The sequence below is a fragment of the Capricornis sumatraensis genome, chromosome 3 (assembly GCF_032405125.1).
Source record: "Capricornis sumatraensis isolate serow.1 chromosome 3, serow.2, whole genome shotgun sequence".
NCBI lineage: Eukaryota > Metazoa > Chordata > Mammalia > Artiodactyla > Bovidae > Capricornis > Capricornis sumatraensis.
This window is the reverse complement of record NC_091071.1, coordinates 44725914-44749266: the sequence shown is the minus strand read 5'-3', so window position 1 is coordinate 44749266 and position 23353 is coordinate 44725914. Positions and strand designations below refer to the sequence as shown.

Sequence of the window (23353 nt, the reverse complement as noted above, 5' to 3'; positions counted from 1 at the left end):
TTGTGACCCCATAGACTGTAGCATGCCAGGCTTATAAGTCCTTCACCATCTCCTGGAGCTTGCTCAAACTCATGTCCATTGAGTCGGCGATGCCTTTCAATCATCTCATCCTCTGTTGTCCTCTTTTCCTCCTGCCTTCAGACTTTTCCAGCATAAGGGTCTTTCACATCAGGTGGCCAAAGTATTGGAGCTTCAGATTCAGTATCAGTCCTTCCAATGTATATTCAGGTCTGATTTCCTTTAGAATTGACTAATTTGATCTCCTTGCAGTCCAAGGGACTCTTGAGAGTCTTCTCCAACATCACAGTTCAAAAGCATCAATTTGTTTGTGCTCAGCTTTCTTTATGGTCCAACTCTCACATCCATACATGACTACTGGAAAAACCATAGCTTTGACTAGATGGACCTTTGTTGGCAAAGTAATGTCTCTGCTTTTTAATTCGCTGTCTAGGCTTGTTATAGCTTTTATTCTAAGGAGCAAATGTCTTTTAATTTCATGGCTGCTGTCACCATCTACAATGATTTTGGAGCCCAAGAAAATGAAATCTGTCAGTGTTTCCACTGTTTCTCCATCTATTTGCCATGAAGTGATAGGACCAAAACTGTGATCTTTGAATGTGGAGTTTTAAGCCAGCTTTTTCACTCTCCTCTTTCACCTTCATCAGGAGGCTTTTTAGTTCCTCTTTGCTTTCTGCCATAAGGGTAGTGTCATCTGCATATCTGCGTTTATTGATATTTTTTCCAACAATCTTGATTCTGACTTGTGCTTCATCCAGCCTGAAATTTTGCAGTATGTACTCTGAAGATAAGTTAAATAAGCAGGGTGACAATATACAGCCTTTACATAACCCTTTCTCAATTTTGATCCAGTCCACTTTCCCATGTACAGTTCTAACTCCTGCTTCTTGACCTGCATACAGATTTCTTAGGAGGAGGGTAAGGTGATCTAGTATTCCCATCTCTTGAATAATTTTCCACAGTTTGTTGTGATCCACTGAATCAACGATTTTAGCATAGTCAATGAAGCAGAAGTATATGTTTTTCTGGAATTCTCTTGCTTTTTCTATGATTCAACAGATGTTGGCAATTTGATCTCTATTAGCTTCTTATATAGTCTGGATATTAACTCTTTGTTAGTTGTTTCATTTGCAATTATTTTCTCCTGTTCTGAGGGTTGTCTTTCAGTCTTGCTAATTGTTACCTTCATTGTGCAGTTCTTAAATTTAATTAAGTTCCTTTTGTTTATTTCTGTTTTTATTTCCATTTTCTAGGAGGTGGATCAAAGAGGAACTTGCTGTGATGTATATCAGAGTGTACTGCCTATGTTTTTTTTTTTAAAGAGCTTTATAGTGTCCAGCCTTATATTTAAGCCTTTAGCCCATTTTGAGTTTATCTTTGTGTGTGGAATTAGGAGGTGTTCTAGTTTCATCCTTTCACATACAGCTGTCCAGTTATCCCATACCACTTATTGAAGAGGCTATCTCTCTCCATTGTATACTCTTGCCTTCTTTGTCAAAAGTAAGGTACTTGGGACTAAGTTTGTCTCTGGGCTTTCTATCTTGTTCAGTTGGTCTATATTTCTGTTTTTGTGGCAGTACCATACGACTGTAGCTTTGTAGTATAATCTGGTGAGAAAGGTTGATTCCTCCATCTCCATTCTTCTTTATCAAGATTGCTTTGGCTATTCGAGTTCTTTTGTACTTCCATACAAATTGTGAAATTTTTTTGTTCTAGTTCTGTGAAGAATACCATTAGTAATTTGATAGGGATCACATTGTATCTCTAGATAGCATTTTGTAGTATATATAGTTATTTTCACGACCTTGTATGTTGATTCCAGCCTTGTATATTGATTCTTCCAACATTGTATATCTCTCCATTTGTTTGTGGTGTGTTGATCTCTTTCATCAGTGTCTTAGAGTTTTCTGCATGCAGAACTTTTGTCTCTTTAGGTAGGTTTATTTCTGGGTATTTTATTCTTTTTGTTGCAGAGGTGCATAGGATCACTTCCTTAATTTCACTTTCTGATTTTTCATTGTTAGTATATAAGAATGCAAGGGATTTCTGTGTATTAATTTTATATCCTATGATTTTATAATATTTATTAATTCTAGTAATTTTCTGGTGGCATCATTATGGTTTTCAATGTAGAAAATCATGTCATTTGTGATCATGAGAGTTTTACTTCATTTCCAATCTGGATTCCTTTTATTTCTTTTTCTTCTCTGCTTGCTGTGGCTAGTATTTCCAAAACTATGTTGAATAAAAGTGGTGAGAATAGGCACCCTTGTCTTATTTTTGATTATGGAGGACATGCTTTTTGATCTTTTACCATTGAAGATAATGGTTGCTGTGGGTTCACTATATATGGCTTTTATGATGTTGGGGTATGTCCAAGGCAATGGCAACCCACTCCAGTACTCTTGCCTGGAAAATCCCATGGGTGGAGGAGGCTGGTAGGCTGCAGTCCATGGGGTCGCTAAGAGTCGGGCACGACTGAGTGACTTCACGTTCACTTTTCACTTTCATGCATTGGAGAAGGAAATGGCAACCCACTCCAGTGTTCTTGCCTGGAGAATCCCAGAGACGGGGGGGCCTGGTGGGCTGCTGTCTATGGGGTCGCACAGAGTTGGACACGACTGAAGTGACTTAGCAGCAGCAGCAGGAGCAGCAGCAGCAGCAGGAGCAGCAGCAGCATGCCTACTTTCTGGAAAGCTTTTATAAGAAATGAGTGTTGAATTTTGTCAAAGGCTTTCTCTGCATCTATTGAGATGATCATATTATTTTTATCTTTCAATGTTAATATGGTACATCAGATAGCATATATTGAAGAATCCATGCATCTCTGGGATAAAGCCCACTTGATCATGCCGTTAATGTGTTGTTGGATTCTGTTTACTGGAATTTTGTTGAGGATTTTTATATCAATGTTCATCAGTGATATTGGCCTGTAATTTTCTTTTTTTGTGTGGCATCTTTGTTTAGTTTTGATATTAGGGTTATGGTGGCCTTGTAGAATGAGTTTGGGAGTTTTTCTGCAATTTTCTGGAACAGTTTGAGCAGGATAGATGCCTGTCAAACCATCTAGCCCTGGGCTTTTTGTTGAAAGATTTTTGATTTTAGTTTTGATTTCCATGTTTCTGATTGGTCTATTCATATTTTCTATTTCTTTGGTTCAGTTTTAGAAGGTTCTACTTTTCTAAGAATTTGTCCATTTTTCCAGGTTGTCCATATTATTGGCATATAGTTGCTCATATTAGTCTCTTGTGAGCCTTGGTATTTCTGTGTTTTCTGTTGTAACTTTTCCTTTTGAATTTCTGATTTTATTGATTTGAGTCTTCTCCCTTTTGATGGGTCTGGTTAACAGTTTGTCAATTTTATCTTCGTAGAAAGCCAGTTTTTAGTTTTATTGATCTTTGCTATTGTCTCTTCATTTATTTCTGCTCTGATTCTTTATGAGTTCGTTCCTTCTACTAACTTCGGATTTTTTTTTTTGTTCTTCTTTTTCTAGCTGCTTTAGGTGTAAGATTAGCTTGTTTATTTGATATTTCTTATTTCTTGAGGTATTCTTGTATTGCTATAAACTTCCCTCTTATCACTGCTTTTACTGTGTCCAGTACGTTTGAATTGTCATGTTTTCACTGTCTTTTGCTTCTATCCATATTTTGATTTCCTTTTTGATTTCTTCAGTGACCTGTTGGTTATTCAGAGAAGTATTGTTTGGCCTCCATGTGTTGTTCTTTTTTTTTTTAAAATAGATATTTCTTCTGTTGTTTTTATCTAATCTTATAGTGTTGTGGTCAGAAAAGATGATTAGAATTATTTCAAATTTTAAAAATTTACCACGGCTTGATTTGTGGTCCAAGATGTGATCTATGCTGGAGAATGTTCATTTGCAATTGAGAAAAAGTGATATATATTGATTTTGGATGAAATGCCTGTAGATGTCAATTGGTCAAACTTGTCAAATGTATCATTTAAAGAAGAACTAAAGAGCCTCTTGATGAAAGTGAAAGAGGAGAGTGAAAAAGTTGGCTTAAAGCTCAGCATTCAGAAAACTGAGATCATGGCTTCTTGTCCCATCACTTCATGGCAAATGGATGGGCAAACAGTGGAAACAATGGCAGACTTTATTTTGGGGGGCTCCAAAATCACTACAAATGATGATGGACAGGGAGACCTGGTGCGCTGCAGTCCATGGGGTTGTGAAGAATCGGACACAATTGAGCAACTAAAACTGAACTGAACTCTGTTTAAAATAAATAAGCAACAATGATATATTGTATATTATAAGGAAATATAGCCATTGTTTTTAATAACTTTAACTAAAGAGTACAAAAATATTGAATCACTATGTTGTATACCTGAAACTAATATAATATTGTAAATGAGCTATATTCAATTTTAAAAGTTTTAATATTAAAAGTATACTGGAGCAAAAAAAAATAAAGCTTCCATTTCTTTATGAATTTTCTGTCTGGATCATCTGTCAATTGGTGTGAATGGGCTATTAGAGTCCCCCCCACTATTATTGTGTTACTGTTGATTTACCATTTTAATAGTTGCTAGCATTTTCCTTATGTGTTGGGTGCTCTTATTTTGGGTGCATGAACTTAATAATCATTTTATCCTTTTCTTGGGTTGATGCCTTGATCATTATGTAATGTCCTTCTTTGTCTCTTGAAACAATCTTTTTTGTAAAGTCTATTTTATCTGGCATGAGTATTGCTATTTCCACTTCCTGTTGATTTCCATTTGCATGGAATACCTTTTTTTAGATCCTCACTTTCAGTCTGTATGCGTCCTTAGGTCTGGGTTGGGTCTCTTGTACATAGCATGTATCTTGGTTTTGTACCCATTTATCCAATCTGAATCTTTTGGTTGGAGTGTTTAGCCAGTTTATTTATATATATGACTCTGAATCTTCCCTTGTGGCTCAGACTGTAAAGAATCTGTCTACAGTGCAGGAGACCTGGGTTAAATCCCTGGGTTGGGAAGATCCACTGGAGAAGGCAATGGCAACCCACTTCAGTATTCTTGCCTGTGAAATCCCATGGATACAGGAGCTTGGTGGTCTACATTTCATGCAGTTACGAAGAGTAGGACACAACTGAAAACAAATGCTTTCACCAATTACTTTATTGTTTTGCATTTGTTTTGTATGTCTTTCCTTTTTGTGTTTCCTTTCTAGAGAAGTTCCTTTAGCATTTGTTGTAGAGTTGGTTTGGTGGTTCTGAATTCTCTTAACTTTAGCTTGTCTGGAAAGCTTTTGATTTCTCCTTTAAATCTGAATGAAATCCTTGCTTGGTTGTAGGTTTTCCCCTTTCATCACTTTAAGTATATCCTGCCATTCCCATCCAGCCTGCAGAGTTTCTGTTGAAAGATCAGTTCTTAGCTTTATGGGGATGTTGTATGTTGCTTTTCCCTTGCTGCTTTCAATATTTGCTTTTTGTGTTTAATTTTTGTTAGATTAATATGTATTTTGGCATGTTTCTCCTTGGGTTTATTCTGTGTGGGAGTCTCTGGGCTTTCTGGATTTGGGTAGCTATTTCCTTTCTCACTGTAGGGAATTTTTTGACTATAATAGCCTCAAATATTTTCTCATGCCCTTTCCTTTTGTCTTCTTCTTCTGGGACCCCTATGATTCTAATGTTGTTACACTTAATGTTGTCCCAGAGGTCTCTGAGATGAGACTGTTTTCATTTCTTTCTTTTTTTTTTTTCTGCTTCAGTTGTTTTCAGCATTTTACCTTCCAGTTCACTTATTTTTTCTTCTGCTTCAGTTACTCTACAGTTAGCTCCCCCCCACCCCCAGTGCATCTCTAATCTCAGTTACTGTGTTGTTCATTGTTGATTGTTTATTCTTTAATTCTTTTAGGTCTTTGTTAAACATTTATTGTATCTTCCTGATCTGTGCCTTCAGTCTATGTATCCGTGCCTCCATTTTATTTTCAAGAATTTGGATCATCTTTACTATCATTACTATGAATTATTTTTGGTGTAGACTGTCAGTTTGTTTTCATTTGTTTGGTCCTGTGGATTTTTAGCATGTTCTTTCATCTGCTGCATCTTTCTCTGTCTTTTCATTTTGCTTAATTTACCATGTTTGGGGTCTCCTTTCTGAGGCTGGAAAGACATAATTTCTCTTAACTGTGGAGTCTACCTGCATGGTTGGGGTTGTACCAGTGCCTTGTGAAGATTTCCTGGTTGTGAGACATGCCTGTGTTCTGGTGAATGGAGCTCAATCTTGTCTCTGGGACAGTGCCATATCCAGTAGTGAGTTTTGGGGTATCTATGGGTTTGGTATGGCTCTGGGCAGCCTGTCTATTCATGTGCAGAGTTATGTTCCTATTTTGCTGAAAATTTAGTGTGGCATCTGGCACTGAAGATTACTGGCCTTGGCCTTAGTGTTGAGATGGAGGCCTTTAGGAGAGCTCTTGCCTATTAATGTATCCTGGGGTCAGGAGTTCTCTGGTGGATCAAAATCCTGGAGTTGAGTCTCTCACCTCAGGGGTTCAGGCCTGACCCCTTACTGGATCTCCAAGACCTCACAAGCCACACAGCATAGAAGACCAAACCCCGAGACTCTTGCTGAAGGCAACACTCAGCAGCCCAGAATACCCAGTGAGACTCAAACCAAAGTCCTCCAATATTTCTAGGAAGGTCTCTGGACTTGTGGGCAGTATGTGGTCAGCTCAGTCTCAGATGTGGCCATACTTCAGTTTGTACTTACTCCTAAAGTTCACAGTTTCCCCTAAAGTTCACTGTCTGTTCCCTGCCTAGCCTCAAGGCAGCGAAGGCCAAGGCTTATTGAGGCTCATTTGTTCACTCAGGCTGAGAAGTGGGGAGGACATGGCAGCCACAATTTGGATGCACCAGAGAGTGCCTGTGACAATAGAGACTTCATGGATATTGGTGCAGTCTGAGGTGGGTTGTATGCTTTCCCAGAGGAACTGGCTTCAGATTATGGGTCCCTAGAAAGAGTCAAGGTGATTAAGCTTCCGGAAAGGTGTGGAAAGTAACCTGTGCCCGCTCATAACCAGGCAGTTGTGACCACCTCCGGAGTCAGGACTGCATCAGCCATGTGTTGCCTGCTGTCTCAGGCACTTTCCCTGGGTTTGGCAGTGGCAATTGTGTTTAATTCCACAGATGACACTCTGACTGGTTTTGCCAGATTTGGCAGACACCAAAACTGTCTATGAGTGTGGTGTTTAGTGTCCCAGAAACAACAACTTGCTGCTCTAGGATGCCCAGTATTTTCTCTGGACTCTGTCCACTGTGTCGAAGTAGCCCTCTCAGAGTATCCTCATGGAAGCCAGCCTTGATCCTCTCCCTGAGATCTGATACCTGAGCCTGTGCCTTGGCACCCTGCTTCCACCCTCTGCTGCGGGTGGAGGTGTGTGAGCTGCTTCTCAATTGAGAAGTGCTGTTTGGCAGTAATTTCTGTAGTGAATTTTCTGTTTTGTCTCCTGAGCCCCCTGCCACCATCACACCCCTATCTGAGGTTCCAAAGCTCCCTCCCTGATTCTGCCTGTGAGGGGGATTCCTAGTGTCCAGAACTTTTCCCTCCTTCATGACTCACTCCCCTGGGGTGCAAGTCCCATTCTGAAATCCTTTGTCTCTTTTAGTCTTTATCTTTTCCCCTACCTCTTTCTAAGGAGATTGGCTTGCCTTTTTGAAAATTTGGGGTCTTCTACTGTTGTTCAGAAGTTGTTCTGTAGGAGCTATTTTATATTCAGACGAATTTTTTTTATGTACTTGTGGGGAAGAAGGTGATCTCCTCCTCTTATTCTTCCTCCATCTTCTTGTGTTCCCCCCTTATTGTTTCTTAATGTTAGAGCTGAGGTTATTGGTTTTTGTGGAAATTGATTCAGTTCAAATTAGTTTCTAATTTCCGTTTTTATTTCTCCTTTGATCTTTGGATATTTTATTTTATTTTTATTTAAATTTATTTATTTTAATTGGAGGCTAATTGCTTTACAACATTGTATTTGTTTTGCCATACATCAACATGAATCCGCCACAGGTGTACACATGTTCCCAATCCTGAACCCCCTTCCCACCTCTCTCCCTGTACCATCCCTCTGGGTCATCCCAATGCACCAGCCCCAAGCATCCTGTATCCTGCATCAAACCTGGACTGGCAATTCGTTTCTTATATGATATTATACATGTTTAAATGGCATTCTCCCAAATCATCCCATCCTCTCCCTCTCCCACAGAGTCCAAAAGACTGTTCTATATATCTGCGTCTCTTTTGCTGTCTCGCATACAGAGTTATTGTTACCATCTTTCTAAATTCCATATATATGTGTTAGTATACTGTATTGGTTTTCTTTCTGGCTTACTTCACTCTGTATAATCAGCTCCAGTTTCATCCACCTCATTATAACTGATTCAAATGTATTCTTTTTAGTGACTGAGTAATACTCCATTGTGTATATGTACCACAGCTTTCTTATCCATATGTCTGCTGATGGACATCTAGGTTGCTTCCATGTCCTGGCTATTATAAACAATGCTGTGATGAACATTGGGGTACACATGTCTCTTTCGATTATGGTTTCTCTGGTGTGTATGCCCAGCAGTGGGATTGCTGGGTCATATGGCAGTTCTATTTGCAATTTTTTAAGGAATCTCCACACTGTTCTCCATAGTGGCTGTACTAGTTTGCATTCCCACCAACAGTGTAAGAGAGTTACCTTTTCTCCATACCCTCTCCAGCATTTATTGCTTGTAGACTTTTGGATCGCAGCCATTCTGACTGGCATGAAGTGGTACCTCATTGTGGTTTTGATTTGTATTTCTCTGCTAATGAGTAATGTTGAGCATCTTTTCATGTGTTTGTTAGCCATCTGTATGTCTTCTTTGGAGAAATGTCTATTGAATTCTTTGGCCAATTTTTTGATTGGGTCATTTATTTTTCTGGAATTGAGCTGCAGGAGTTGCTTGTATATTTTTGAGATTAGTTGTTTGTCAGTTGCTTCATTTGCTATTATTTTCTCCCATTCTGAAGGCTGTCTTTTCACCTTGCTTATAGTTTCCTTTGTTGTGCAGAAGCTTTTAAGTTTAATTAGGTCCCATTTGTTTATTTTTGCTTTTATTTCCAATATTCTGGGAGGTGGGTCATAGAGGATCCTGCTGTGATTTATGTCTGAGAGTGTTTTGCCTATGTTCTCCTTTAGGAGTTTTATAGTTTCTGGTCTTACGTTTAGGTCTTTAATCCATTTTGAGTTTATTTTTTGTATGGTGTTAGAAAGTGTTCTAGTTTCATTCTTTTACAGGTGGTTGACCAGTTTTCCTAGCACCAATTGTTAAAGAGATTGTCTTTTCTCCATTGTATATTCTTGCCTCCTTTGTCAAAGATAAGGTGTCCATATGTGTGTGGATTTATCTCTGGGCTTTCTGTTTTGTTCCATTGATCTATATTTCTGTCTTTGTACCAGTACCATACTCTCTTGATGACTGTGGCTTTGTAGTATAACCTGAAGTCAGGCAGGTTGATTCCTCTAATTCCACTGATCTTTGGGTATTTTAAAGGTCTTTACTTACACTAAATTTGGGGACTTCTTTACCTAATTTAATTTCATGGGCTTCCCAGGTGGTATAATGGTAAAGAATTCACCTGCCAAGCAGGAGACATGGGTTTGGTCCCTGGGTTGGGAAGATCCTGTGGAGAAGGAAATGGCAACCCACTCTGGTATTCTTGCCTGAGAAATTCCATAGACAGAGGAGCCTGGCAGGCTATAGTCCATGGTGTTGCAAAGAGTTAGACATGATTTAGAGACTAAATCAACAACAACAATGTAATTTCACAATGGTCAGAGAATATATTTTGTAAAATTTGATTATTTTTGAATTTATTGAAACATGTTTTTATGGTAAAATGTGGCCTATTCTCATAAATATTCTACTATTCTACTTGTACTAGAAAAGAATATGTTTTCTGCCATTGTTGTTTGGAGTTATGCCAATATGACCAATTAGGTCAAGTTGGCTGATACTGTTATTTTGATCATCCATATTCTTGTTGATTTTCTGTCCACTTGTTCTATCAGTTATTGAGAGGTATATATAGAAATCTTTGATTATGACTGTGAATTTGTCTTTTTATCTTTGTAATTCTAAGATTTTTGCTTTACATATTTCAGAATTTTATTCACTTCAGTTCAGTTGCTCAGTCATGTTTGACTTTTTGCAACCCCGTGAACTGCAGCATGCCAGGCATCTTGTCCATCATCAACTCCCGGAGTCTACCCAAACTCAAGTCCATTGAGTCGGTGAAGCCATCCAACCATCTCATCCTCTGTCGTCCCCTTCTCCTCCCACCCTCAATTTTTCCCAGCATCAGGGTCTTTTCAAATAAGTCAGCTCTTCACATCAGGCGGCCAAAGTATTGGAGTTTCAGTTTCAACATCAGTCCTTCCAATGAACACCCAGGAGTGATCTTCTGTAGGATGGACTGGTTGGATCTCCTTGCAATCCAAGGGACTCTCCAAGAGTCTTCTTCAACACCACAGTTCAAAAGCATCAATTCTTTGGTGCTCAGCATTCTTTATAGTCCAACTCTCACATCCATACATGACTACTGGAAAAACCATAGCCTTGACTAGATGGACCTTTGTTGGCAAAGTAATGTCTCTGCTTTTTAATATGCTGTCTAGGTTGGTCATAACTTTCCTTCCAAGGAGTGAGCATCTTTTAATTTCATGGTGGCAATCACCATCTGCAGTGATTTTGGAGCCCCAAATAATAAAGTCTGACACTGTTTCCACTGTTTCCCCATCTATTTCCCGTGAAGTGATGGGACTGGATGCCATGATCTTTGTTTTCTGACTGTTGAGCTTTAAGCCAACGTTTTCACTCTCCTCTTTCACTTTCACCAAAAGGCTCTTTAGTTCCTCTTCACTTTCTTCCATAATGGTGGTGTCATCTGCATATCTGAGGTTGCCGCATCCTGGCAATCTTGATTCCAGCTTGTGCTTCATCTAGCCCAGCATTTCTCATGATGTACTCTGTATATACGTTAAATAAGCAGGGTGACAATATACAGCCTTGATGTACTCCTTTTCCTATTTGGAACCAGTCTGTTGTTCCATGTCCAGTTCTAACTGTTGCTTCCTGACCTGCTTACAGCTTGTCTAACTCAATGAAACTAAGCCATACTATGCGGGGCACCCAAGACGGAGGGGTCATGGTGGAGAGGTCTGACAGAATGTGGCCCACTGGAGAAGGGCATGGCAAACCACTTCAGTATTCTTGCCTTGAGAACCCCATGAACAGTATGAAAGTGCAGAAAGATAGGACACTGAATGATGAACTCCCCAAGTCGATAGGTCCCCAATATGCTACTTGAGATCAGTAGAGAATTTTATTACCAGGGTACATAAACCTTTAAGGTTACTGTGTCTTCTTGAAGAACTAACACTTTTATTATTATGAAGTGACCTTCCCTATCCATAGTAATATTCTTGCTTTGAAATCTAATTTGATCTTAATGTAGCAATTCCAGCTTTTTCTTGACTGCTGTTAGTCTGATGTATTTTTTAAGTCATCTTTTCACTTTTAACGTTTTTGTGTATATTTAAAGTGCATTTCTTGCAAATAACTTACAGTTGGGTCTTGCTTTTTATGCAATCTGATAATTTGTCTTTTAATTGATATGTTTAGGTCATTGATATTTAATTTGATTAGTGACATGGATGGATTTACAGTATTGTAAAGTAAAATAAAGTAAAAATAAAATTAAAAAAATTAGAAGGAGAAAGGAATACAATAAAAAATGATCAGGGGACTTTTAAGACTAAATAAATGTAATATGATGACAATAAAAAAAAGAAAAAATAAATACTGGTTGAATGAAAAAAATAAAGGAAATGGATTTAATCTTAAAAAAATAATTGTATCTTCATGTTGCATTTTTCTAATTGTGATTTTATTTATAATTATATAACTAACTTCAAGTGATACTATACTACTTAACATGAAGTATAAGAATTTTACAATAGCTTAAGTTCATTTATCAACTTCTGGCCTCAGAGTCTTCCCCTGAGACTCCTGAATTAGAGCCACCTCCTGTGAGAGAGCAAATCCCACATGGTAATATCTTTGCCTGAGGTTGGTTGAGAAGCTCCTAGGGGCTGGTGGTAATCAGAGAGGCAGAGATAAGTCATCTGATACTGTGTCCTGGTCAGGGCCAGTCAGCCAAAAGCAACAGCTAAAACTTATACAATGGGAACAAATCTGACAATGGCACACACTATTTGAGGATCTTGAGTCTTCCCTAAAGATCTCTGTGGGTCATGAAGAACCACTGGATATTTGAAAGAAGTAATCTATGTATCTATCGATCTGTCATTTATCTTCTTAGATTGATCAGCCTAGATAGTATTATCCTCTTAGAAGAAAGGGGAAGATAGAGTCCTTGTTTCTATATATCAATCTAACTGAATTTATCTATCAATAGATTAATATATAGAAAGTTTCTGTAGATGACAGATAGATTGATAGAACAAGCAGTGTTTTAAGATTAACCAGAGGTGGGTCTCTTCCCTGGTGGCTAAGAGGTTAAAGAGTCTGCCTCTAATGCAGGAGACCTGGGTTCGATCCCTGGGTTGGGAAGATCCCCTGGAGAAGGAAATGGCAACCCATTCCAGTATTCTTGCCTGGAGAATCCCATGGACGGAGGAGCCTGGTGGGCTACAGTCCATGGGGTCGCAAAGAGTTGGACACGACTGAGCGACTTAACTAACTAAACGGTGGGTTGGTAAGAAGTGGCTTCGGTCAAAGTTTACTGAGAGCAATCAGAATTGGCAAATGTGGGGAGATGAAACGTGGATAACCTGGTGAACTGAGGCAAGAACAAGTGGATCCTGCAAGATCCACATCATTATATTCAGAACTGCTCCTATGGCTAAGTACTGTTCATTTGTAATGTATCTTATTTCTCTATCTTGGTGGAGGCCTGTCCCTATAATGTCAAATTCATTCTCTCCTTTAGCATCTAGCATCCTGTCTGGCACTTATTGCATGTTCAATGCAGAAATGTAGAGAAGAATGTCATTGATAGGACCAAAATGACATTTCAGGTTCATGTGCCTGGAAGATTAATGATGTCATATAAAAACTAAGAAAGAGGGAAGAGAGTTTCATGGGGGCAGATGGAAGGTTTATCTGTGAATCTTATAGCACAAGGGTCAGAGGGCAACATCAAGTAGCTGATTGGGATCATAGTCTTGGAGCTCAGCAGAGACAGGATGGGGAAATGGTGGTGGAGATGCACAGTAAGCCTGGGAACTAAGGAGTGAATACTTGGCCAAACTGAGCTCTGGGTGCAGGCAGTGAGCTCCCTTTTCCTTGGCAAAATGTTTCTTAACCAAATTTTCCCATGATCAATGACATATTTATTTCATTTTCTAACTAGGAGAACAAAAGTGGACTAGCTAAGCATTAACCCATTGGGTGATCTGGGGAGAGTAACCCATCCTGTTCGATTTGATGGGTTAGAAGGCATCTAGGTGTGTGTGTGAGGGGTTGAAGCTGCCACTGGAAAAGACAACTGCAGAAAGGAGCCCTGGGGACCTGGAAGGCCAGATTCACAGTTTCTACTTCTGCAAACACAGAGATGGAGAGGGTCCCATAGGCTGGCCTGGGAAAAAAGTATTTGGGTACTAGCTTTGATATGCCTACTCAGGAATTTATTCTTAACACAAAGAGTTGAAATTATATTACTTCACATCCACTGTAATTTTTCAAAGTCAGCTGTGTCTTCTGTTTCCATCATAATAATATGAAAGCTAAGAAACAACTCTTTTGGTTTGGTCCCTGAATATCTGCATCATGAATGCACGTTTCCTGTTCTTAGAGGATGCTGAGGGGAGTTGGTGTTGATATCTGAAGTTGCAGGATACTGAAGCCTCAACTTTCCTTTCCTGCAGAACTGAAGCATGAGATCCATGTCTGGCGTCTTACTGCACAGCACATCAGCCCAGCCAGCAGGGAGGAGACAGCAGTTCGAGGTATGCTCCTGGGGAAGGTGCTGACACTGGAGCGCCTGCTGGCCCAGCGGCTACACAGCTTCCACAGGTACCAAGCCAGACCCTGCTAAGACCACTCTTGGTTTACAACTGTGGTCCTCATCTTTACCAATTATGCTCAATGGTTGAATCATTGATAACCTTCATATGACCACCCTAAGAGTGTTCAAATGTCAACTGCAAAATGTGAGCTAAAATGATTTTGTAGAGTAGTCCATGATTCTGCAAAAGAGAAACACTAACTGCAGGCTACTAGGTAGGTTTTGGGCACCATACACTGTGTTAAGCCTGTTATGGTGTATGATTTTATTTAACCCTCATTTAGCTCTCTGGAATGTGTGCTGATATTAGTCCCAGTTTAAGGATGAGAAAACTGAGGGTCAGAAAATTTGAGCAAGTTGCCCAGGGTTATACATCTAGAAAAGAGTGATGCCTGGGATTGAGTTCACATGCCTGTCACACTTCACACCTAACATGTTGCATAACGAGAATAAAAAATCAATTTAACAAATTAATATAATGAAATGTTCTCCCAGTAGCTTATTTTCAGGGGGCTCAAAGAATACCTAAGTTTAATTCATTTCTTGGAGTTTGTTTGTTTGGCCTTGCCAAGTGGCACTTGGAATCTTAGTTCCCCAGCCAGGGATTGAACCTTTGCCCCTGAATTGGAAGCATGGACTCCTAACTACTGGACCACAGGTTAAATCCCTTGAATTTATTTTTAATCAAAGCTGAGATCTAATGGGTAACAATGAGGTGCTGAATCTTTCCTCCTCAGTTGGATGAGATGCTGAGTTCCAAACTGTCTTTATTCCGGAAGTACTGCCAGGAAGTGCAAAACCCTGCTCACTCCTCAGAAATGTAGAAGCAGTCCTGCAGCAGGATCAGGTACTGGGTGGAGATGAGGTCTGTCACAGCAAGGGGAACTGTGAGTCCTAGTGAAGGTAGTGGGAATGATCTTACATGTGGCAATTTAGTGAGACCAGCCCTGTGTTCCCAAAGAGTAGGCAAGCTGAGGACAGGAGCTGGCACAGTGCCAGGATGAAACTCTGAGGGCCGTCTAGAGTGGTTGCAGCTGAGTCTGGGTATTGGGGTGAGAATTCCACAGGTGAGTATGTGGAGATTCACTCTATCCAGAAATGAAGCCCAGGGAGAAGCTCTGTCTCAGCATCCTTAGCTCTATCTCAGCGCAGAACCTACCTGTACCTTGTGGCACTGGAGAACCAGGATCTGGTATCTCCAGGTTAACAGGAAGGCCCTGAGTTGCCAACTGGTGACAGAGTGGCCACCTTCAGCAACAGGCATAGATCTTAAAAGGAAAAACTTTGTGAATTAAAGATGCAGCAGTAAGTTTCTCTGAATGTATTAAATTTCCTGACCTTCAATTTCTTCATGCTCCTTCTGACATGGGCATTAAGACATAGTCAGTGTATCTCAGGGTTAAAATGGGAAGAGACATGTGGACTCAGAGATTCACCAAGTTTGCATCAGCTCATCCTGTTTTGATCACAGAAAGGGAAACTGAGACGCAGAGACTGCAGTGGCCTTTCTAAGGCCACACAGTCACTGAGAAGCAAATAGTAGTGAGGGTGATCTAAGTCATGTACTTGCTCTACAGGTCTTATTTCTACATTTTATTTTTTAAAATTTCCTTAGAACCATTCACTTGGGTAAGCTGTGATTTCCTCTAGGGTTTATAACTGGCTGCGTGGTCAACCTCCATTAATACGATGACACGTGAGAGCTCATGAAGACTAAATTCTCCCCTACAAATCTTTTTCCTAATTGATGAGAGATGAAATAAAGCAGAAAGATGAGTTGATAGGAAAGGTTAGAAAAGAAAGGCAAGTGGGAACAAATAGAAGTGACTGAAATAGAAATGGAGATAAGGTGGGTACCATGACTAGAGGGGAGGGAAACAGACATAAGTGCTTCAAGGTAGATTTCCAATTGATAGAAATCACCACTAAAGCAAGTGGCACTTCTTTTACTGTTTTCTCCTTTAGTTAAATTATAACACAGCCTCATTTTGAAAAAAATTCAGAAAATTCAGAATAAAAAAATAAAAAGAGATGACTCACTGTCTCATGCCCTGTCGCTTCAGTCGTGTCCAACTCTGTGTGACCCTATGGACTATACCTGCCATGCTCCTCTGTTCATGGGGATTCTCCAAGCAAGAACACTGAAGTGTGTTGCCATGTCCTTCTCCAGGGGATTGTTCTGGCCAGGGATTGAACCCAGGTCTCCTGCATTACAGGTGGATTCTTTTCCATCTGAGCCATTACGGAAACCTGCCTATTTACACTTAGGCCAGTATTCTGATGTTTCCTGTGCTGTACTCATACATACCTCATTGAACAGTCTGGTCATTGCATGTGTTACTTTCCTTGGGAATCTTCTGAGTGAGCATCTTTCCTAGTCCATGAACCCAGTCTTACTGGGTGCCTTATATGACAAGAGCTGCCCCATTCTATGGCTGCACCTGGTGTCATGCAGTGGACAGTGTCTAGGCCAGGGGATCATGTTGTGTGCTACTGCTGACTGCTATCCTGCTGGCCTCACTGCTCAATGCCAGCAGGAAAATGATGTCTGCACTTTTCTCTTTTAGACAGATCTCACAGGAAGATAAAAATTGGGAAACCAATATCCAGGAGCTACAAAGAAAGGTATTATGGTTTCTTTTTTTAGGGATTTCTTGAAAAACAGAGTAAATTCCTTTTCTTCTCTTCATGTGAAGTTGCAACTTAAAGTCACCTCTCTTTTATTCCTGTAATTGTACATAAGACATAGCTATTTCTTTGAGTTAATGGGAAAGATAATTTTCCAGGCATGGTAAGCTTATTTTGCCCAGGAATTGAAAAGTTAAACTTTTAATATTTCCTTTAAGATAGGGCAATGCTTTCTGTGGTTAATGTGGATGTAGGGAAGGTTGGCTGGCTCTCAGCTCCACCTGACCTTGAAAGGCAAGTCTGTGGTTCCCAATTGTGTAGGTTAAGAGGTGGAAGCCTAGACAAGAAAGGCATGGTGCTTGAGACGGAACACTTTTGCAGGTAGAAATGGAGTGTATATCTTCTGTTGTACAGCTCTGACTTGGGGAGGCAAATGTTATTTTGAGTTCTTTTATCATTTTCCTGCCTTGGTGGAATTTCTCAACCTACCTGAGGACATTATAGTGCCCCTCTTCCACTAAGAGAGCTCTGCCCAAGATCTGCTGGAAGTAATTTGTAATATCTTCATGAAATTTCAAATCCAGGTGGTTTGTTTCCTAGGGAGAGGTAAAATATCCACTCCCTAGTTATGATAGGAACATTTGGTCCTTTGCTAAACAAAATTTAAACGTTGGGACCTGTAGCTAACACATTCCTTGAGTCTCTCCTCCCATCATTTGTCCTACTCAGATGGTCAGGGTTAGGGAAGGCAGGTGTGGCTATGACACTTTTCTGGCCCCAGGTTTAAACAGACCCTGTGTGGTTCTGGCCACAAGTTAGGGATGAGACTACCTCTGTGCATACCTGGTGAAGAAGGACTGGACATGTACCCTCATTATTTCTCAAACTTTTCATTGTGATGGCCCCAGGTAATCAAATGGTAAAATTTGATTGATATCCAAAAATAACAAAGCGCAAACTTTTGATTATCTTATACCAGCTGAATGACACTGACTTCCCTGATCCCTTATTTCCTATATTGGAGTTGGCATGGTAATACCCAGTTTCTATGGTTAGCTTGGCCCAGTGAGATGCCAGGCTCCTTTCCTCCTGATTCTGCATCACAGACTCATTTAGCAAAATTGGCTTCCTTGGAGGGTGAATGGAAAGAAGAGTTGGGGCCAGCCAAGCTGCAAGTCTTGGCAGTAGGTGGGGAAGGAAGATAGTGGCTCCCAAGGCAATCCCTAAGCCCATGACCAGGGAGCCAGGATCTGCTGCCAAAACCACTGTGACAGAGGGATATGCTTATGATTTTTGTGGCAGCAGCTTTAACTGTGACCACAGGAAATCAAGAGAGGAAATCTATCTCTATCTCTGTCTATACCCATACTTACACTCAAGTCTGTGTCTGTCCATGTCCATGTCTATACCCTTGTCTATACTCATTTCTGTGTCTATGTCTATCTCTGTATCTTTATCTATGCCCATATCTTATGCATAGCTCTGTCTATATCTACCTATACCAAGATCTGTATTGATAACCTTATTTATATTTACATCTAGACTTGGATATCCTAGGCATAGACCAACAAACAGAGGTGCTGCTGGGACCACACTGAGGAAAATACACAGTGCAGTTGGTTCACACAGTGAAGTGTGATTCACATTGGGACCTGGTTAGATGTGCCTTGTGTGCAAGCATCTGTGTCTGCTTGTTGGGACCTTACTCCCCGCCCCAGTTCCACACAGCCATGGCTCTCAGAGCACAGAGCCCTTTGGGAACCTTGCCCTGTCTTGTCCTGTGGCTCAGGCTCACTGGAAGGAGGTCTTCAATTCCAAAGCTAATGAAGGTGCTACAGTGCACTTCCCCTTACCCCCGAAATGCTGGAAGCAGGATCCATATGTGTCATTTGGTGACTAGGGGACTGCTAAGTGCATTCAGCAGTAGTCCAGAATATTTTAACCTCAGTGTCAGATGAATGGGGCTTTGCATAATAAACAGAAAGGTGAACTAAAAGACTATGAACACATAAAACCTGTGGAAATGCATGTGTCTTGAAGGGCCAAGTCTTTGGAGGTTATGTGTTGGCTCCCCAGTGGCTTTATCTCATCTAATGCTGGCAGTGGGATTGGGAACAGCTTAGCATCTCTGTGTCATATTGAAAAATCTATTCAGTCATGTGTCATATAAAAGGGTTTTACTATATTTTAAATTTATTATGTTGATTGTTCATAGATTTTGATTTCAAGATTCTGTAATGTGGCAGTCTTGAATCTGTACCCATGAATTTATCATCTTTCAAGTTCAAGATGTTTTATATTTCATCATAAGGAGAAATTTGTAGTGATTCAAATCATGTAGGATTGTGGACACACTGCAGAAATTAGGTTGCATTGAGTACATGAGTTGTGTTTTCCTCTCTTACAGCACAGGATATCAGATAAGACTCTGCTCGCCAAATGCCTGACAGTGTTGGTATTTGTTATCTTCATGTTTTTTCTCAATTCATTTGTCCCTGGTGTTCATCTTGATCTTGGTGAGTCTAATTTTTTGTTTAGCTTTTGTTGATGGGCTTTTCAAGTGATATCACAATCTGGAAGGTTTCAAAGCTTGTTTGCAGACATTGGTGAGGGCTGAGAGGGATAGTTTTCTGGAGGAGAGGAAGAGGAGGAGGAGAGTAGAGAGAGACATCTTAGTGCCGTGGGTCCTCAGCTCCTCTAGGTTGAACATTAGAAGGGATAGAGAGCAAGGTGGATAGCATCATCTCTATCATACTTAATAATCGGATCTGATCTTCAAATTGTTACCTCAGAAGCACCTCCAGAAAAGATAAGAGGTTATTTCAGCAAGGCCACAGTCCTGCAGATTGTACAACCCAATCTGATGATTAGATTAGAGACTGTTAGTGAAAGGGCCAGAGAATTATAAGAAGTCTACACTGGTCCCTCTCCTTACTCGAAGGTGCATCCATTTCCCCTGTGCATCAGAACTTTGATCTCCCACTTGCTCCTGTGAGTTTCTCTTCTCTTGCTTTCACAATCCTATGGCTCTCACTTTGTACTTTCTTAAGGTCTAGGTTGCATGGCTCATCTCCACCTGACACATGGCCATCTTGCAGAATGAACTCACCAGATATCTTGTTTACCCTAGCATTCTTCCACTGTCCATTAACATTTTTCATGCTTCATAGAGCTTCCTAACTGATTTGATAGTTATCTCTATTGCCTATTGTATCTTTATTTAAAACAAAATAAAACAATTTCCAAAACTCATCTCAAATAAAATTTTTACCTATGGGTTTCCTTCAAAAATTAGCTCTTCTAAAATGTTTTTATAAAATTTAATTACTACAACATTTGAAGAATATAACTTCTGTAGAAAGCAAGAACTCTCAACTGTGTGAAATAGATGAATATCATGGGAAGACTAGTTATTCAAACCACAGCATTGCTCCTTTGGTTCTTGGCTAACACTAAGACTCTTTATATCTCTAAAGATTAAACAAATACTACAAAACTGGTAGTTTGTGGGCAGGATTCCATTAGCTAATTCTTTAGGTGTTCACAGATTATTTTGTTTCTTTTCTTTTTTTCTTCATGTTCGCAAAATTTACTAAGCTTGAAGGAAAGTTATTGTCTCAGCTACAGAAGCTTTCAAATTTAAACAGGTTGTAAAACTATTTAAACTTTACTGTCATACCTTCAATTGTTTTCTTACAATTTTTAATTAAAGAATATTTGAATTAAAATGTAATGTTACTGCTGTAGAGCAAAGTGACTCAATTTTACATATATATATATGTATGTGTGTATATATATATATTTTTTTTTTCATTTTATTTTCCATTATGGTTTTTCACAGAATATTGAATATCATTCCCTGGGCAATACAGTAGGATATTGTTTTGTTTCTAATTTTGTTTGAGATCCTATTTTAAAAGAACACATCATGCATTTTAAAGACTGAAAAAATATATTGAAATTTGCATGTAATTTTGTTAACATTTGACAGTGGTATAAATAACAATACTTTAAAAACTTAGTCATATCTTTTACCATATCTATGAGATTGAAGGGTTTGTTTCTGCTTTTAAATCTTATGTTTTTGGATTGTGGATAAATTATTTTATCTGGGGATTCTAGAATACATAATCTGTATATTTGCAAAATACATAATCTGTATATTTGCATGTTTGCTGAAATAGGAAAGAGGTTGACCTGGAGAAAAGTTTGATTAGCAAATATTTAAAATGGAATACAGTTTTCTTAGAGCTTCAGTAACTCTCTTGATGGGAACAGAGACAAAATTAATACAGAATCTTCCCAGGGCTTCAGTGGACAGATCATTTGTCCTTGGTGAAGTGCTGTATTGAACATGACATGCTGGGTAAGCTGAAGCATAATACAACGTAATGCCATGTAACATGAGGTACTATCACATTACACAATGTATATCATGTAACATCACCTTGCCACATGACAAGGTGGTATCACATAAGGTGTACCATTAACACAGTGTGATATCACATAATACAATGTGGTGTCATATAATACTCTCATGTCATGTAATAAAGCCTGACATTATATAACACATTCCTTTATTTAAACATCATAACCTAAACTCAGCAGTGATTATCATTCTCTTTTTCTCGCTAATTCTATTTTTTAAATTATCATAGAGAAAAATTGATTTTTCTTTTCAAAATTCTATGAACTTTAACAAAGATGTGTATTTATGTAACTGCCACTATAATCAGAATACAGAATAGTTCTATCACCCTCCAAAATTTCTTTGTATTATTCTTTTGTATCACCCTTTGCCTTAATCCTGGTGATTCATCATATCTTCTCCATCACCGTATTTTTGTCTTTTGTAGAATGTCATACACATGGACTCAGACAACCTTTGGGACTGACTTTTCTCTTTCATATTCATCCATGTTATTGTGGGTATCAATAGTTCATTCTTTTTGTTGCTGAGTAGTCTTCCATGGCATGGAGATACCAGTTTGTTTATCTACTGGCCCATTGAAGGACATTTAGGTTGTTTCTAGTTTTTGGTAATTGTGAGTAAAGCTACTTCAAACATAGATGTACATGGTTTTGTGTAAACTTAAGTTTTCATTTCTCTTGGGTAATTACCTAAGAGTGGGACTGCTGGATCATATTGTGAGTGTGTGTTTAGCCTTAAAAGCAACTGCTGCACCATTTTCAGAGTGACTGTAGTACTTTGCACTTTCGCAGTACTGTGTGGGAATTACAGCAGCTCTATATCTTCATTAGCACTCGGAGAAAGTGATGTAGACTACGTCTTTTTTTTTTGGAGCAAATATATTTTATTGGAGAGGTATAATGAGTTTTCTGATCCTTTCAAATTAGAAATAACAAGTTGTAAGAGATATTTACAAAAAATTATTGTGTTTTATTTATTTTTTAATCATGATATACATGTGGCGGATTCATGCTGATGTATGGCAAAACCAATACAATATTGTAAAGTAATTAGCCTCCAATTAAAATAAATAAATTTAAAATTTAAAAAATAGACTACGTCTTAAATCTAGAACTCATGTGTTATTATAATCTTTGTTTACCTCCCTGTCCCCTGGTATCCCTTCCCCAGCTAAATTCAAGGGTATGGTCCATGCCATCTAAGCTTTTCTCTACTCAGTGCCTTGTGTTAATGCCTGGCACATTAGTAGATATACGATATAGGTTAATATGATGTATGTACAAACTTCTTATTCTTATAGATTCCAATTTCATTATTGTGAGAATTTCATGTGTGGTTGACTCATCCTTGGCTCTCTAGGGAGCAAAAGCCTCTTGTGGGGATTCTTCATTGGGGAAATGATACCAAGGAAGAAAAATAAGGGACAGAGAAGAAGAGTAGTGAAAGGAGTGAGTCAAAACAAGGCTGAATCATTATCTGACCACATTATGGGTCCATAGGATTATCTGAGAAGAAATATGAGATGTGTCTCAGAACTGTCCATGGGATTGTAGCATTACCAATTGGTGCCCATCATCCATTAGTCCAAGTTCTTTCCTATGGAACGCCAACTTACCGGTACATGTAGCTAATAAATGCATAAAAGACATGCAACAGAGGAGCCCCTGCCGGGGAGCAGGTGTTGGTACATGGATTCAGGGGCAGATTTGGTCAGGGTACAGCTAAGTATGAGAGCATATTTACTCTCTGGCCACTGCCACAGACTTCCACTGAGTGACAGGAGAACCCCAAAGGTATGCAAGAGGTGGACAATAATGAAGAAAGAAAAGCCCATGGTCACAATTCATATGCACCTGGCAAAGAAATAGTTCCCTAATGTGCAAGTATTTTTTTATCTGTTAAGACACACTGGCATTAACTCCAGATTGCTCAAGCAGTTATGCAGAGACAGGTTCATAGTCCCCACATGAAGTTCTTGGGTGCCAGATATGTTTCAAAATTCTGATTTTTTGTTTGTATTTTACAAAGCCATGAGCACACACTGAATTGTATATATTAATAACACCCCTGAGGAGTTCAGGGCTGGCATCCTGTCCTTCAAGGGTTAATAATTCTGCAGTGAAACTTGAATATTTTCTACAAATGGGATAAATTATGACCACAAATAGCCCCATTTCAGTTCAAATCAGATTTTGTTGTATGTTGACATAAAATGTA

General features: G+C 39.2%; 1 protein-coding gene across 1 annotated transcript in view; it reads left to right on the top strand.

Moving 5' to 3' along the window:
• Positions 1-23353, top strand: part of OCA2 (OCA2 melanosomal transmembrane protein) — a 283390-nt gene that overhangs the window by 99711 nt on the left and 160326 nt on the right. The window contains exons 15-17 of the mRNA XM_068968987.1: positions 13937-14084; positions 16644-16701; positions 19112-19220. Coding sequence (XP_068825088.1) covers positions 13937-14084; positions 16644-16701; positions 19112-19220 — 315 coding nt within the window. The remainder of the gene's footprint in view (positions 1-13936; positions 14085-16643; positions 16702-19111; positions 19221-23353) is intronic.